The sequence below is a fragment of the Phoenix dactylifera genome, chromosome 5 (genome assembly GCF_051530095.1).
Source record: "Phoenix dactylifera cultivar Ajwa chromosome 5, Ajwa_hap1_PhDact_Kaust_v1.1, whole genome shotgun sequence".
Taxonomy (NCBI): domain Eukaryota; kingdom Viridiplantae; phylum Streptophyta; class Magnoliopsida; order Arecales; family Arecaceae; genus Phoenix; species Phoenix dactylifera.
This window is the reverse complement of record NC_143194.1, coordinates 6,980,462-6,998,339: the sequence shown is the minus strand read 5'-3', so window position 1 is coordinate 6,998,339 and position 17,878 is coordinate 6,980,462. Positions and strand designations below refer to the sequence as shown.

The 17,878-nt window shown below is 35.8% G+C and overlaps 1 protein-coding gene across 6 annotated transcripts in view; it reads right to left on the bottom strand.

The window, feature by feature from the left end:
- The window catches only part of LOC103715340 (ubiquitin receptor RAD23d-like), a 33,750-nt gene that overhangs the window by 12,733 nt on the left and 3,139 nt on the right, over positions 1-17,878 (bottom strand). The window contains exons 2-5 of one of the 6 annotated variants that reach the window (XM_008802931.5): positions 17,053-17,214; positions 6,250-6,312; positions 3,685-3,767; positions 3,500-3,562 (exon numbers count right to left, since the gene is read on the bottom strand). In XM_008802931.5, the coding sequence (XP_008801153.1) occupies positions 3,500-3,562; positions 3,685-3,767; positions 6,250-6,312; positions 17,053-17,214 (371 nt within the window). Of the gene's footprint in view, positions 1-3,499; positions 3,563-3,684; positions 3,768-6,249; positions 6,313-6,821; positions 7,346-17,052; positions 17,215-17,878 lie in introns of those variants that run through there. The other 5 variants (XM_008802932.5, XM_088721519.2, XM_088721518.2 and 2 more) reach the window with 5 other exon arrangements.

Genomic DNA, 17,878 nt, shown 5'->3' with positions numbered 1-17,878 from the left:
AAATGGATGAGTGGAAGACAATAAGAAACATTAGAGTGCTTTAAAAAAAAAAGGGAAAAATAGACTATTTTGAACATAATTACATAAAGACTCCAAAAGGGTAGCAGAACTAAAAGATGATAAAGAAAATAATTCAACAAGTGGAAGACAAGAATTCATACTCCTCGGCAGAACTGGTACCGGACACCGTACCGATTCTCCGGCGGCATCAGTCGGTACAGGCCGTGTCGGGCCTGTACCAACAGAGGAGAGGGTACGGTACTGTGGGAGAGAGAAAAAAAGAGAGAGAAGAAAGGAAGGGAGGGAGGTGGAGGGTGGCGGATGCCAGCAAAAGCTAGCGGGAGGCGAGGTTGCGGCCGGTTTTTTTATTTCGTTTACAAACTTCACTTAAAAATCGAGAATTTTTTTAAGCCGTTGCCGAACCCTTGTTTCGAACCTCCCACGGCATCCGCCAGCTTCCGCCACCCTCCACCGGCCTCCAGCCCTCTCCCTCCCCTCCCTCCCCCGCTCGCTCTGTCTTTCCTTCTCCTTCTTTGGCTCTGGCAACAAGTTTTGTTTTCATTGCTAGAACCGTACCGGTGAGCCACCGGTATGGCTCGGAATAGCTGAAATCGTCCGGTTCGGGATGGTTCCGCCGACCTTGCTCCCTATCAAGTTGAATGGCTGATGTAAGCAAAACTCCAACAAGACAAAAGTTCTAGTTGAAGTAATGGAACAAATGGATTGGTTTGGTTTCTTGGCCTTTAGTTGTAATATTTAAGAAAAGAAAAATATAGAAGCAATGTTCGAAGGCAAGAATTCATACTCCCTGTCAAGTTGAGTGGCAGATGTAAGCAAAAGTCCTAGGAAGATAAAGAATTGTAGTTGAAGTAATGGAATAAATGGATTGATTTGGCTTCTTGGCCTTTGGTGTGAAGAAAAATATGGAAGCAAAGTTAGCCGAGATGAGTTTATGAGGCTAAATATTTTCCACTCAAGGATGCACCTGCTTATAAATCTATATGAAATCTCATCCCAGAACCCCTTGTTTAAGAATTTCATATTCAATTTTTGTTTTTAAGATACCCACCACCCCACACCTGCAACCAAACCTATTCTCGCACCAAGACCCGCTTCTAGTAAATACAGACAACATACATGTATGCACCAATTATTGTATTGCCCGAATATATGACCAAAATTTGGTGTGGTCTTATTTTAAGAATTCATAAACTATGTCCAATTGTATAGTGACAACGTCCCACCACCATTGGCACAAAAGGACATAAAACCTATTACATATTTGCAAAGATAATACAAACATTTCTTAGGATTTTTTTTTCTTGATAATTTGCATTTTTTACTTCTACAGGAAGAAAATTATACATCTATAACTGCAAGTTTTGTCGATCTAAAAATTTACATCCTAGATCAACAATACATGATTATTCTTCCCAATATAGTGCATTAGAAATAAATCTTATGTTACCCATATCCTACATTTCACCTTGGAGGATCTATGTCACAAATTTACGTAAGTACAATATAACAATAGAGCATGCATCCAAGAAACTTTCACCCTGGAGGATCTGAGTCACAAACTTACATAATTATCATATTACAATAGAGCATGCATCCAAGAAACTTTGGCAGATTAGATTCGACCAACAACTTACACATCCCACCAGTCATTTGTAATCAAGTCAATGTAACATTGCAGAAAACCCACAATCCCACAAGCCAAAAGCATATTTAAGTAGTGTCAAAATTAGAATAGCTGCCAAAATAACTTAAGGATAAATTATAGCAAACTTTCTCAACATGATGTCCTTTCATGTAATAATCATTTATCCATGATTCTAAAGGAAGGTTCATGGACTGCTGTATCGTCCCAAACCACCCAACACGGCATGTACCATATTATGCCAGGTTGGAACAATTATAAGACTCATTTGCAGGTCAGTACAGACCCCGTACCATCCCACACCGAGGTATACCAAGGCATACCAAGGTGTACCCAGATGTACCGAGATAAAAAATAAGAAAAATAGTTCGAGGACGGTATCGGTATGGGGTATGTACACCAGTAATGTACCGGTATGGTACCCGGTAACAAGATTGCGAAGCTTAGCAAGGTTTGAAAACTTGGTTTTGGTTTCAATTTCAACAAATCTATGGAGTTTTATTTACGATAGTTTTGGCAATTTTGAAACTTTCACTCCAATGTTCATTTGATTTATAAAATCAAGAAATTCAAAAAATAGATTAAAAATAAAAGAAGCCAAGAAATGTTATTACATGATGTTTTTGAGTGTTTTTGTTACATAGGTTATTTATATGTGTAATTTTAGTAATTTAGACTAAAGTTAATATTGCATGCATGTGAAATTAAACATAAGAGTGTTTTGTACTATGAATATATATGTATGTAATTTACTTATCGAAGTTCAGTTATTTGAGAATTCTTTATATTTTGTTTTAAGAAACTTTGTCTTGTTGAGTGTTGAATTTATTATCTATCTCCTATTTAACTCGAAAAACAGAGGAAAACCATTAAAGAAATGAATCCAATACGAAAAGCCATGGTCCATTTAAGCTGAAAATGGCTGAAAGTGGACCAAACAGGTCGGTTTCCGTCAATGATGAAACTACCCAAACCGACCAAAACCTAGAATTGAATGACAGTCTCTAAATCAGTCTCGACTGTAACCAATCTGTGTTGGCCAAATCATAACTTAAAACAAACCTTGGCATAAGGAAATAACATGTGTGGCACATATAGAAGTAACCTTTCTTTAGTGGCACACAAATTTTTGACAATTTCCACAGTAATCATTTTTTTTGGGTAAGTTCGGGGTTACATTATTTACACTATAAAGATACACAGGACACAACCATTGCCATCGCTATAAACACCAAAAATCCCAGAGGCAAACAAAGAAAGCTTTAACACCTTGAAAGCCACCAAAACTCCACCAATTAGGAGTCGACGTTAGGCCATGACATAACATGCATGAGCATGTCTCTTGTGGACCCAGCATGCGCCTGCATGGGATGCAGTCTGAAGGATGGGAGCAGGCAATGAAGAGGGCTTTTGGAAAAGGCCCCGAATAGGCTGGCCAACCCCAGGACATTAGGCTGTATACAATCCACATACTCAGTGCTACACATCAAAGCTTCTAACGCTATGTTTGGTTGCAAAAATTTGCAAGGCCGGCCTACTTTCCTTGAAAAACTGATAAGTTTAAAAGTTTGTTATTATATTTCAGGAAAAAAAATTCATTTTATAGAAATAATTCTTTTTTCCTTTTTTACAGATTCTCTTGAAACCAAACATACCCTAAATAACAGCCCAAGATCATGCCAATCGCTACACAATAAAAGATGCTTAACAATACAAACTAGCCTTCATTACACTGTTGAGATGAGCAAAATGTTACAATAAGATGATTTTCTTAATTAATTTATTAAAAAAAAATTAAGTATATCAGTTACAAAGTGAGCGTAAAAGACAACATACGACACAGTAACTGCAGAAGCTGGGGCAGCTGTGGCAGTTGGAGTAGGTGCACTTGCAGGAACCCTGTTTAAATAAGTGAACCAACAGCAGAACATGGTATATAGTAGGCTGAACACCGACGCATAAAAGTATTTCATCATAATTAATGCCATAAAAATTAACCATGTGATTGATAAATAACTCACGAAGCCAACATTGTGGCAGGTGCTTGAGGTAGAGCTGATGCTGGCATTGAAGGGATAGGTGGCACAGTATTAGTGGATGGGGCCTACACAGAAGAGGAATAAACCACGAATGCTTCTTATAAGTTCAAGATCTGAATTGCACTGATGATTGAGTGCATTTTATTAGTTAAAAATAACAGGTCTGTACCATGTATGGATTCTAAAGTCACTTGAAATACTTGGGGAATTGCTGTATTTCCTTCATATCTTGATGCACAATAGCATGCATAAAAATATGTATAGCACAATCCTTTCAACGCCAAAAAAACATGTGTGGACAAAAAGGAAAATAATATTTTAATATCTTAGCTTGTCTATTTTTATTTATATGATATTTTTCCTTCTTTTAAAATTTTGGAATTTTTTGTTACTATTTGGCCAATACCGCGAAACTACTCAAAAACATAAAAACTAATCCATACCATCCAGGATTGCAGCCCAAATGAAATCAATTTTTCATACCCTGGCTTATACTTAATTGCATGATAAAAACAGACTGCCCATGAGTCCTAAAACTACAATGTCAGCGAACTTGCAGCAGACGGCCAACAAAAAATTAATTAGTGCAATTAGATGCAAAAACAAGGGAAACCCTGTAGCAAAGAACAGTCCAATATAAATTGGGAATTTTGCAGAATAAAATATTGTTGGTTATACTAGTTGCAAATTTAATATTCTTTTTTTCTCTTTTTTTTGCAGGAATGGGATATGTTTTTGGGCGGATATGCTCTTATGCCCCATCATGCCTCAATATTCACCCCTGCAACCCTTGACAATTGTCTGCCAGAGGTTGCACAAGCTTTGAATATCAATGCACAAATTTGTGAAAAAGCTGACTCCAAAATTTAGAATAAGTACTTTTATAAGAAAAATTTGCAAAATTTTAACACCCAAAAATTTTAAACATAAATTGCACAATTTTTTCCAACTGCTAGATCAAGAATATGGGTGAGTACACCAGCATGGCAAAGGTCAACAGGATTTTGTTCTGATGGAAATGAAATGTCTAATTCCTGCAACATGAAAAATAAGGTATTTATGTCATAAATAGTAAATTCTACTTTTCTTTCTCAAAATCCCCATACAATTTTTGAAGTTGAAGTAATTGCCTGCATCACAGACAAAATTATACAATTTGACAATAATGCAAAAATGGATTGAAAATTAAGACAGAAGTCATTAATTTTGCAGCAGAAAATTGATTTACATGATCTTGCATACTTCTAAACTAAAACTATCACACTGTATCATGTGTTTCCTAGATACTGAAATGACTCGTACTGACTAAAATTTCACAGAACATTAATGCAGAAGTCAAATGCATTGCATAATTGCACAGAGCATGAATTGTAGAAGTCAAATGCACTGCCATATGTGCTGCAAGTGCAATCACATGATTCTTGCTCGCATGTCCCAAATTTCATTCTGATTCGTCAATCATGAATGAAATTTATTTTAGAAATCTTTACAATGTTACTTTTTAAGTAGCAATATCAAGTATAATTAAATAGATGAATAGTTTATTTGGAAAAGGGCAAAGACTTCAAAGAAGAATCAAATCTTTCCATTGGCCATGAAATGGTTATATCTATTGTTCAGCTTTTCAGTAAAACATCTGGACAGATGCATAAACATATGACCAACGTTGGCAAAACCGGTTCCACTTGCCCGGCAGGGCGAGTCAGTATGGGCCCGCATCGTGCCATGCCAAGCCCGTACCGACACAGTAGAAGAGACGGGGGAGAGGACGAATTGGAGAGAAAAAGAGAGAGAGAAGGCGGAGAGACGGAGGCCAGCAAAGAGCCGGCGGAGGCCAGCGGGGCAGCAGTAGAGGTTGTGGCCGCTCCTCTGTTTCGTTCGAAACAGAAGTTCAACCACTAAAAAAATTTCACAGTTTTTAAGTAAAGTCAGAAAATCGCTTGTCGACTTCACTTAAAAATTGCAAAATTAAAAAATTTATGATTTTTAAGTAAAGTCGGCAAGCGATTTGTAAACTTCACTTAAAAATTTCAAATTTTTTAGCAGTCAAACTCCTGTTTCGAACGAAATAGTGGAATGGCCGCGGCCTCCGCTTGCTGCCCCAGCGCCGGCCTCCCCCCCCCCCCCCCCCCCCGCTCTCCCTTTTCCTCTCTTTCCTTCTCCGCCTCCGGCAATGGTTTTCATTTCTGTCACTGGAACCGTCCCGGTGAGCCGTTGGAAAAGCTCAAAATAGCCGGAGTTGCCTTGTTCAGGACGGTTCTACCGACCTTGCATATGACTTATAAAATTTTGGACTTCAAAGCATCAAATTTCAAACTTCATAAAGTTAGACATCAAAGGTTTTACTGAAAAAATATAATGGTCTATGTCAGCCCCAATGTATGGCATAATCAAAGAATAGATAGCATGGACAACTTTTAGAAGCATTTGCTCCTTGTAAAACACAAATTGCCGATTCTTGTTGCCATCAATGGTGGCTCGTAATTTGCCATCCACAAAAGGTAGCAGATTTGAATTGTGTGTACATTTTGTGAGTATAATGATCACCTCTTTTACCTGATTTGCAGGTGCCTTTGTAGCGGTTGAAGCTCCACTTGTGGAGCCCTTGATCTGAGAAAAATATAGATTACATGTCAGTTTAAAATATCTTTACAAGTATATGCTGGAAAATATAATAATTTAATGTGTGTTAAGTCGAATCAAAATCTTAAAAACAAACAACGCTGAACATCAAACAAATGTTTAAAGCGAAGAAAAATAGATAAGTTATGAGCAAAAAGCATTCATTTGTAAGCAAATTATCAACTGCCCAGAACAATAAACTTCAAATTTTATTAAGAATTAAAATTTCACATTCAAATATTACAATCACCATATTTCATAAGAAGTTGGTTTTAATGTTGCCTATCATGACCTTATACCATGTTTAATGGATCCTGATCATCTAGGTGGAATCAAGTGCTATAATAAATTCAGGCATGCTAGAGCATAGCTCTTGCAATATGTTTCTAAAGTAAAATAGACTATAACTTCCCTGCCAGTGTTTGTCAATGAAGTTCGCAGAACGAATACCTACACTTTTACAATCATACATTCATCTAAAAACCAGCCTATGTAACCTTTTGGCTACTGCATGTAAGGCCAAAGTAGCCCCAGCACACAGTTGTGTTGCGTAGCAGTCGCCCAGTTGCCTGTCTAGGCTTAGACAGCTCCATATATGCAATCCAGGCAGTACATTGGTCGAGCAGACTCAATTCAGTTTGCGCATGGACTTTAAGAGGGACTTTCCCTTTAACCCTTCATCCTCCTGCCCTAAAAGAGAGCAGCGAGAAAAAATGATGAGAGATCTGAAGAGAGAATGTTGGTAATGGGAAAACATAATGGACAGCAAGTGATGTGCCTTGGGTGCCAGGGCAGTGGGAAGGTGTTTTTTCTCTTCTTTTCTCTCCTAATGAAATTTCTTCCCTCCATTCTTTTCTGCTCCTCTCTTTGTGCTGATTGACAACCTCCTTTTCTCCTTACCCTTTTCCCCTATTCATCCACTACCACATCACCACATATTTCATCCCCTCTACCCTCCCTATCCTCCTTCCCTTCATCTGCCTTCTTATCCCACCACCCTCCACCCTACACACCTCCCACTAAATCCACATCCACCACCTCTCTACTCATTTTCTTCCTTTGCCATTCCAACATTTTTCTGATATTTTTACAGTCCCAACAACCAAAGTGGCCACATAACTCCAAGAAGCAATGTGGTAGCACAACCACTTGCATAACTCAACTGCCTTCTAGAACCTTGTGCATAAATTTATTCATGCTGATGGAAGACTCCAATTGCTCGATCAAGAACATAGGAGGGCATTTTAGGCCCTTGTCCTACTACATGGAGTTCTTACAGAAACAATCACAGACCTTGAATTATGAATGGTCCAGATTTATTCATAAATTAAGTTTGCATTTGTTTTAAAGTTACGATATTAGAATACTTGGCCCTTAAGTTACTTGACTTACAAGTTGCTTGCTTGAGTCCAAGTAATATTTTTTTTTCAAAAGTAAGTTAGGTTACTTGGTAGCCAAGCCATTAAGTCATTTGGTCTCCAAGTTATGTTTTTCCTCTATTTTATTTGGTTACTTACCTTGGGTCATGTGGGCTCCATATATGCAGTTTGAAATAGTGAAAGGATGTCATGATTTATATAAGTTGTGTTATTAAAAAGAAAGTGTTCACTCTTTCCTACTCCCTTTCCTTTATTTTCTCTTTTCTCCTTTAGCAAATTCCTGCTTTAGCCTGCAGAAATATGTAGTGCGACCTGAAATTTGATCTCAAAACAGTATTGAGCTCACAATGTCAAACTTAAAATGCTCTCCAAACACCACACTCTATTCCCTAAACCCTAGGAAGGACCTAGATAGCTTTCCCCTTTCCTTTAATCCACAAAATTATTCACTAATGCCCTATTTTTTGCAGTAGGACAGCAAGGCAATTGCCGCAATTCCTCCCACTTCTTAGGCCCAATTCCTATTGCAGGCCATCCCCTAAGTTGTCCTGTGTCAATATCTATATCCGACCAGTTTAGACATTAATTTTAAACATAACCTCCCATAAGTTCACTCATTGTATATAGCATTCTGCATTTTGTTAAGTTAGGTTATTACGTTTTTTAAGTTTAAGACAACCACCTTCAATTAGTAGAAGGTACAAACAAGAAATACATACCAACAGTCCAACAAACATATTTACATATTCACATATATACATACATGCACATACATAAACATATACATACACACATATACAAATTCTGTATATATAATATACATACACATCATACATACATCCAAATATGTACAGACATACACATATTCAAATATATAACTACCCATATCAAGGTTCGCAATCTCAGTATCAGGTACCATATCAGTACCTTATCAGTTCGGACGGTACGGTACGGTATACACTCTATACCAAAATAGCTCTCTAACCATTTTTCTCAATTTTGTCTCGGTACGCCTCAATACAGGTCAGTATGCTTCAATATGAGCCGGTACGCACCTCAGTACACCTCGGTATAAGGCGGTACAAGGCTTGCACCGATGCAAAGATAAATTTTGTACCAGTTTTCTCTCAATACAATATGGTACGCCCCATACCAAGAGGCAGACCATGATCCATACATATTGTTACATGTGCTATGTATGTGTGTATTTATATTGACATCATCATGTGCTGCACTTGACATCACATACTTAAGGGAGTTCTGAAAGAAGCAAAGTGGAAGTAACAAACTCCTGTGGTCTTTTTAAATTTGATTTGAAATGGAAACTATGTTATAAAAAAGATGGAAGGACTTCCAGATATATTATATGTTACTTAAATGGGTCGAGCACTAGGCGAGTTATTGTAAAATCTAGATTAAGTTTTCCCTTAAACCAATTCGTTCCACTTGAAACAAATCAGTTTTAACTAGCTTCAAGCCAAAACCAACCCCTCATTTGAGGTTTTAACTCATTTCAATTTTCAACCAAAAAGATTCCTTTCATTTTACTACATCAGAATTCAGAAGTATACCAACTAGCACTGTCTTCTGCGTGTCTAGTTTTAATTGAGGGACTGTTTGAATGATTATATATAAACTGTCCAGCAGAAAACCCCACATGAGGCTGAAATTGAGATAATGGGCAGCTGTAAGAGAGGAGAAGGTTGCCATAAGGGAATCCCCCAGATCATGCAATCTGAAAAAATAGGGATGCCAGATTTCTTACAAAAGGTGATATAAGGGATCCAAATTTTTGGATTTTATGATTCGTTGCCAGTAGGAGGAATTCCTTCCCTCCTACGCCTAACACCTTTCTCACTGCAAGTCATATAGAGAATACTCCAAGCATAGATTATGCTGCCATCGAAACAGCCCAATTTTTTAACTTAGGCAGAATAACTTATCATATATCATGCATCTGTCACATGCCTAATTAAACAAGAAATTGAATGTACATGTACAGAACTGCTCCTCCATCAAACTCCTTCAATTCATGCAACTTTAAGAAAAAAACACTTACTTTCTAATAACTAGCTATCCAGTAACAATAACCTAGAATTACATGACTGCGATGAACATAAAGATAATCATAAATCCAAGGGTTGAAGTTTTGATACTGGTAAATGTCCCTTATCAACAGATGATATGCCTCTTGGTACTTGCACAGGAGAAAAAAATAAAAAGAGATGAAATGATGTGTGCCGATAAGGTATTGGTACTGGAGCCAGTACTGGTCCCTTGTTAGTACGATCCGGTATGGTCAGTATGGACCAGCACACAGCACTATGTAAATCCTTGAATAAATCTATATATGCATCTCTTTATCTATCCGTCTATCTATATTCATGGACATAAACATACATGCATGCATGTTTTGTGCATGTGTGCTTGTATACAAAATTGTGGAAAAATAGATAAATCTGCCATCTATACTTTCCCTAGTCTTAGAATAATAGAATCCTGAATTTCCCAGAACCTTGAAAAGTAGACCTACTGGCTGATATTATATTAAGATCTTTCAACATTATCATACTTCCAAAGACTAAGTCACCTAACCAAACAAAGAGAGATCAACAGTGCATCTGTATGCATCATCATAAACTTATTTGCCTGATGAAAACTCTCATGATGTCAATTATTTGTAAAAGAAAATTATCAAACATTCTTTAAGCTGCCTATATCAGCTTGGCAGTATTACTATTGCTGCTGGATTGTCATCTGCAATAATAAACTTTTCACAGAATGAAAGTCCTTATAAATGACATTGTTTGTGTTTCTTAGAATATATGCATATCTTCAATGTACATATATACAAATATATGTAACTATAGATGCATTATATCAACACACACATATACATGTACAGATATGGAAAATATTTGTGAGTATACCATTTTTAGGTTTTCATAAGAAGTCATTTTATTTCAATTAATTTAATTACAGCATGTACTTTATTGCCTCATCTTGTAGCTACCCTATTTTTCTACTGATATCTTGAGGTAGGAATAGTTATAAGACCAACAAGAGACTATTTACTGTAACCAACCTATGAAACCCCATATGCAGAAAGTCAGCAACGTAGATCAAATGCTTGATCCATTCAGGAACATACTGCAATCAGCACTAAATGTATATTCATCCTTTATGGATGATGTTGTATTCGAACCCTGTGCAACTTTTGACAAGAGGCTTATCATAAAACTACAGCCAATCCTGCAAAGAGAGGTAACAAAGTTAAGTTTAGGTGACTATAAATGTCTAGAACTTTGTCCCTATTTGTCAGTTCTAACCACCTTCATACCATTTGTAGACCATAATCTGGATTTTATGAGTCTGGTTCAGCTACGTCATATATGGTTTTGGGGTGACACAATGAAAGGCATTATTTTGGTGTACTAGATGCACCAGATAGGCTCATCCAGACCAGGATATCATGGCCTGAAGGTGAAGTAATTAAAAAAAAAATGCAAATGCAACCTGATTCATGTTTTCACTTAATAGTCTCACTGTTGTGAAAATCCTATGATCCACAATCGGGATCTAATGATCAAGATCAAAATGGCTCCAAACCTCAACCCTGAATCCAGATCAGTTAGGATCACAAGATCCATATCCATATTATAGACACACTATCCTTTAAATCATAAGATCCAAGTCCATCATGTTATCTATTATTTGAATAATGTGGGGCTCCATTTTCTATAATTCATTTGACTATATGAACTTAAGAATTAAAAGCATATCATTAATAAGACTCGAGCACATAAAATTGGCAAGCCTGTTAGCATTTCTAACTTATAAAAACTAGGGAAAGAAATTTAGAAATCTTAGATTTAAAAGAAAAAAGAAAACTTTCATAATTTTTACAACCATTTATTAAAATCTGACTATTCAAAAAGAAATTACCTAAAAAGATAATTGAATTGATAGGCAGTACTTAAACATCTTGAATAATTAATGTATGATGTTTCAGCAGACATTCTAAATATGGGTTTATGAGGTCAGAAACTAGTCTTCTATGTATAGCCTTTTATTTTTCATTTACTTTACATTGAACATTTTTCCAATTTCTACATTCCCTTTATATTTTAAAAACTTGTGAAAGAAATCGATAAAGCTCTTACAATCCACAGATTCATATCCCGTTAGAACCTAATATACTGTACATATTACAGACAGGTTCCTACAAAATGAAAGAATTCACAATCTTGGAAGAAAAAGTAGGAAACCATGTCAAACCTTTACTATTGCACCAAGGTAACTTTAAATAACTCTCTCTCTCTCAGACACACACACACACATTTCAAACTAAGTACATAGTAGAGAACAAGAAGTTATTGACTCTAAATCGATAACTCAGCTGACTCTAAACCAATAACTCTAAGTCAGTTGGGTCATTATCTCTTATTCGAACTGTAATAATTCTTTTACCCTTATATTTTCCAATCATTTCTTACTAAATATTCAAATCACAACATAACTCAAGAAAACTCTCCTTTTCACGCTTTTACTACTGTGACAAAATAACTCAAGATAACTATTCATTATTTAGTTGAAACACAAATTTTAGATGCCACATGTATTTAGTTTCATGATCCATGCTCTTGCGTGAGTTCAATCCAAACCATTGTTTCTTTCCTTGCACCCCTTGATCCTTGGAATCTTCCCCATGAGTTATCTTAAAATCCTGTAACGTTGCAAGATCGTTGACATGATTCCAGTCACCAATAGATACTGCAGGAAACCATTTTTTGTGATAGTATTTACGAAAAAAAAAAGAGTATCAACTCTTTAAAAATGGAGGTGTAATACATGTAGGTTGTAATTATACAAGAAATTATTCATCAGGGAATATGCTTATTATTAATTACTCTATTATTGGCATTGTCATTCTTTTATTTCTTTTATATGTAGCCAGGTGGATTGAAATTGCACAAAAAACTATTCTTCATGGGTTTTGTTTACCATAATTTTATACCCTTTTGCTAGCATCATTATTTTTATATTCTTATATGTAACTGAGCGAACCCTTTCCTAGCATATTGAAGAAGATAAGTTAATAAACTTGTTCTTTCAATCTTCTTTCTCATGAACAATGGATCTCCATGCTTTATTTTGGATTAGTTCTTTGCACTTGAGGAATTACCCAGACTTTTGATATTGGGCTCAATTGAAATCCCCTGTCCCTTGATTATCTCATACAATTCCAAAACCAAATGCAAGGTTTAAAAGTTCAAAGAAAACTAAAATTTTTAACCAAAAAGGATTTGATACTGCCTTAGCTTTGTTTGTTTTACCAATTTCAGCCAAGTTACCTAAAATTAGCATTCGTCTAGTTCTCTTAGTTCTAACTAAAACTACCAATTCTAGTTGCAACTAACAAATATAGGATAGAACTCATCATTTTGAATTAAAATGATCCTAGGTTACAAATTAAGCCTTTAAACAGAATTTTTATATGATCGTACCCAAGAATGTCATGTTGGCTAAGGCATTTTAGGAAATGCAATCTATTTTAAAATGTTACAATGTTATTGATTTTAATTTAGGAAATGCAAGCGATTTTAAAATGTTATAATGTTATTGATTTTAATTAGAACTACTTCGGAAAGATCTTATAGACCTTGCTAACATCTTGGAAACATCACAAAGTAATAAAAAAATCAAAATTAAGATTCAAGCCAATAAAACAAAAAGTATTACCTTGATCTTATTTGTCAAAATCAGGAATGACTGCAAGAGCACGTACAAGTGTGGGGAAGCAGTGTGGGGTAGTATGTACTATAAGAAAACTTGAAGAAAGAATCGAGCTTAGAAACCGGGGGCAGTTTCAAATTTCATCAGAGTTTTCAAAATGAATAACTCCTACATACATGTTTCCTGCTATTGAGATCTGGATATAAATAACGTAAATTTGGTGGATCAAATTTCCACCGAATAAGATGCTATAATTTTAAAATGATAACATATCAATCCTGCTCTATTAAGATCTTGGAATGAATAATGTAAATTTGCTGGATCAAATTTTCACCAAACAACATTGTGGTTTTAAAATGATAATGAATGTCTTTTATTAACCACAGGTGGAGTGAGAGGTTTCACCTAGGGAGTCCCAGATGTAAATATATGTAAAGATAAAAAGTTCATTGATATGGCAAGATTGTGTAGGTAAAACTTCTACTATATTTTCGTTGTAGTTGTTATTTTATTTGCTTATAACAGAAAATTTTCTATAGCAATTAAATGCTAATTATTTAAACAACTATTCAATACATACAACAAAAATAACTTATAAAGATTTTATTTTTGTTCATTTCTTTTAGTCTTGTTTCATTAATACTGATTGACAAAAATTTCTTGTATAACTGAAATTAAAAATTAAAGAAGCTAGAAAAAATGTCAACATAGAACTAATTGAAACTGAATACAGCGAAGTAGATCAGTAAGATTTGGTGGCTTAGTTTGACTGAAAGCTAATCAGGAGAGGGCAGGGGTCAACATAGATCCATATGTATACCAATAGTTGTTACAAATGTACTTTCTTTATTTATTAATATTAAAATATTTAGAGCAGTATGGAATAATAGATAAATTATCAATTGCACTGCCTTCTGGTAGATATACTTAAATTTATTTGTCTCTAAATAATTTTTAAAAAAAGGATTGCAATAGAAGTGCATCACCAAATGGGTGTATTAAACAATTCGCTTCTTAAAGTTCTTTTCATTGAAGGGTCAAAAATCAAGATGGTAGTATCATAACTAGGATAATTAGACAATGAACATAATCATTACGAGTTTCCAAAAAATGACAATTAGAAAGTCCATGAATGGAAAACGAAATAATGCTACACCTAAAAATTTATATTAAGAAAGGCATAAAGAAATTTTAATCTCTTTTATTCATTAAAAAAGATTCTTTTGAAATCAAAAAGGGAAAGCTAGGTTACTAATCATTTAATACTCTTTCTCCTACTTATAATGACTCTTGTTCTGAAAAATGGGTTTTATTAGAGTGTGACGAGGAAAAGGGTGGAAAGGGTGGTGCCGCCTTGAGCCCTTGCTAAATTGCCATGTTTATAGTAGGGAAGAGCCCCTAGCCACCAAGGCAAGAGGAGGTTGGCTAAATCTAGAGAGTCTGTGAGAGAGAGATGTGGAACAGTTGGTTCAGTGATTGGGTGGGAAAAGATTACTATTTTACTTGTCTTTCTTTTTATATTTAAACAGATGGATAAATAGATGGGAAAACCTGGAACCATTGATGAGGTGGAGAGGTTATTAGTCACAAATCGGTAATTGAGAGGGGAATTATTAACAAATGATCTGTTATGAGGGTGTGGTGCTTGTAGCTTCAAAATTTTAGCGGCGCCGGCTTTCATTATGTTCCTATAGTCTCTTTTGTGCGCATGTGTGTGTTTGGGGGGAAGGGGAAGTATGGCTCCTTCTGGCCCCTAGCTCTACTCCTAACTTCAACTTGAAATATTTTTCTAATTTTTACATCTAACTTCAAGTTTTTTTTATCATTTTTCATTGTTAATAACTCTCAACAATCTTTGAAAGTTAGCACCCCAAGGCTACTCTGTAATGCATCCAAAGGTTCCAAAAGATAGAAGATATCCTAATATCCAATACAATTTCTTTTTTCTTTTCTATAAATTTGCCTAATTTCTAATGATTGTTATTATTTACTAGCTAAAACTCTAGCAGGGTGCCCACGCTTAACCCTTTTAACATGATTGAACCAATTGTAAGTCGAGTTAGGTTACCTATTTAATAAAATGATCAGGTTTGGATTTGGATTTTTGACATGTTTAATAAATAAGTCAGGATCAGCTTGATAGATTTTGATCTATCATATATCTGACCTAACTCATATCTGGTCAACCTAACCCGGTTGCCACCCCTAAACCCTAGACAACAAATCAAAACCATCAAAACAACAAAAACCATAGGTCATTGGCCAAGCCAAGCTCGAGAACAAGTTTTCGAACCTCAAGTCTAACCCCGACCTTTTTCTCTGAGATTCAATTTTCAAGATCAATATTCATCAAAAGGCTCAATTTTTTAGGCTAACTTTGGTTGCAGAATAAGTTAACCCTAAGTAAATAGTTAATGTATTTCCATCATTAGTCCTATATTACTCCATACAAGGTGGAGTAGTTTATCCCATGTTAAGAGGAAAAGTGGCTTTACTTAATTTTTGAAATGCCAAGTTTACCCTTGGAAAAAATGGACTTTTTACCTTTCGGTGAGTTAAGTGGAATAAGTGGAGTAAAAGAGCATTATTTCATTTCACCCTCCTTTAACCAGCAATCAAAAGCAACCTTATTCAGGCATTCTAAGTTCATGCATCAGAAGCAGTCCAAAGTTGCTTTGATACTGTCAAAGATTCTAGAAGGCAAGGCTCGATAGGTAGCACACTTACCTGCAAGACATAGGCTATACAGTAATTGAAATGCAATAACCAAGCAAGGAAAGTTGACTATGTTAGATAAATTCATAAATAGATTTCCAGATTATACACAGTTCCTCTTAAAATCAATTAACCAAACAATATATAACTTTTTCCATCTACATGGTATATTTCCTTCATAACCTCTTATTGATACAAAAATTTAAAAGGAAAAAAATAGCTTCTTACGGAAAAAGCAACACATATTGATCTTCAAAACTGAAAGAAAACACTTGATGCCTGTCATTCATACTTTTTTTAAACCAATGATCGCTACATTATATGAACTGCTCAGATTCAGCTGTTGCAAACCTTTCAGATAAATAAGCAAAGCCTTAACTGGATTATGTATTAGATGGGAAGAAATGCACCTAAGAGCACATCTACGAAGAGAACTGCTGACAAGATCATCCAAATTTGGATTCAAAAGAAAAAATAAACAACTTTGGTGGTGTTAGGATTAACACTTTAAACGACTTCCTCTGTAATATTCCACATTGGCATCATTCTACATCCATATTCTGTGAAAAGCATCAAAGATAGGTATGTACTTCCTCATAACTAGATGGTCCAGGTAGTACGTACCTCAAAAGAAGCATAGAAATGCCCAAATATAATATGCATCATCTAAGAGGTCAAGAAGTTTCAAGATTTCCCCACATATATGAATAAGTAGAGTTTGCAGCTCAAACCATTCAAAGAATTGCTGAATTAAGTTAAAAATTATCTAACAAGCAAGAATAATCACAAGAATTAATGACAGTTTGCATAACAATATAACAACTTTGTAACAAATATCTAAAATTTCATACACGAACTTCACAGCATTAGAAAGTACTCCTAGACCACAGAAATGTACCTTACTCAACATTATAACTATGAAACTATTTTCAGAAACTTTATTATCATTCAATGTTGAATCATCCTTCAGAATTTTCCCTTGATGTATGAGCATCTGCTGTTCAGCCGGGTAAACACTCTGCCCTTGAGCACTCTCAATAATTCTTTTAACTTCAGCAACCTGCATGACAAACAATAACATATAAGTTGGCATTTTTTCCAAAGTACCTGTAATAAAGTACCACTACAAACAAATTGAACCAAGATTACTTACTATATCAAGCAACGTACGCGGTACCGACTGTACCAACGTACCGGTAGGCATCGGTACCGGTACGGTACCGAATCAAACCGAGCCGAACCGGTACAGTACCGATGGGGCTAAAAGCCAAAAAAAATTTGGAGCCGGTACGGACTGGTCGGTTTGGGTCGGTACCGGATCGGTACGCGTCGGTACCGGATCGGTACGCGTCGGTACCGGATCGGTACGCGTCGGTACCGGATCGGTACGCGTCGGTACCGGTCGGTACGCGTCGGTACCGGTCGGTACGCGTCGGTACCGGTCGGTACGGTTCGGTACCGAAATATGTAGCTGTACCGTACCGGTAGGATCCGGTACTGGTATGTACTGGCCGGCACCGATCCGTACCGACCGGTACGGCAGACCATGATATCAAATGTCCTATCATTGTAACATTCAAGAATTTGAAGATACAATGTTAAAGAGAATGCTAAAAACACAACCAATCTAGTATCAAGGATATCTGATGAACATGCAAAACACAGGAAAAAGGTAGAGGCTCACATAATTTAAGGGGAGGAAATTTCAAAAGTGGTGGTTGAAT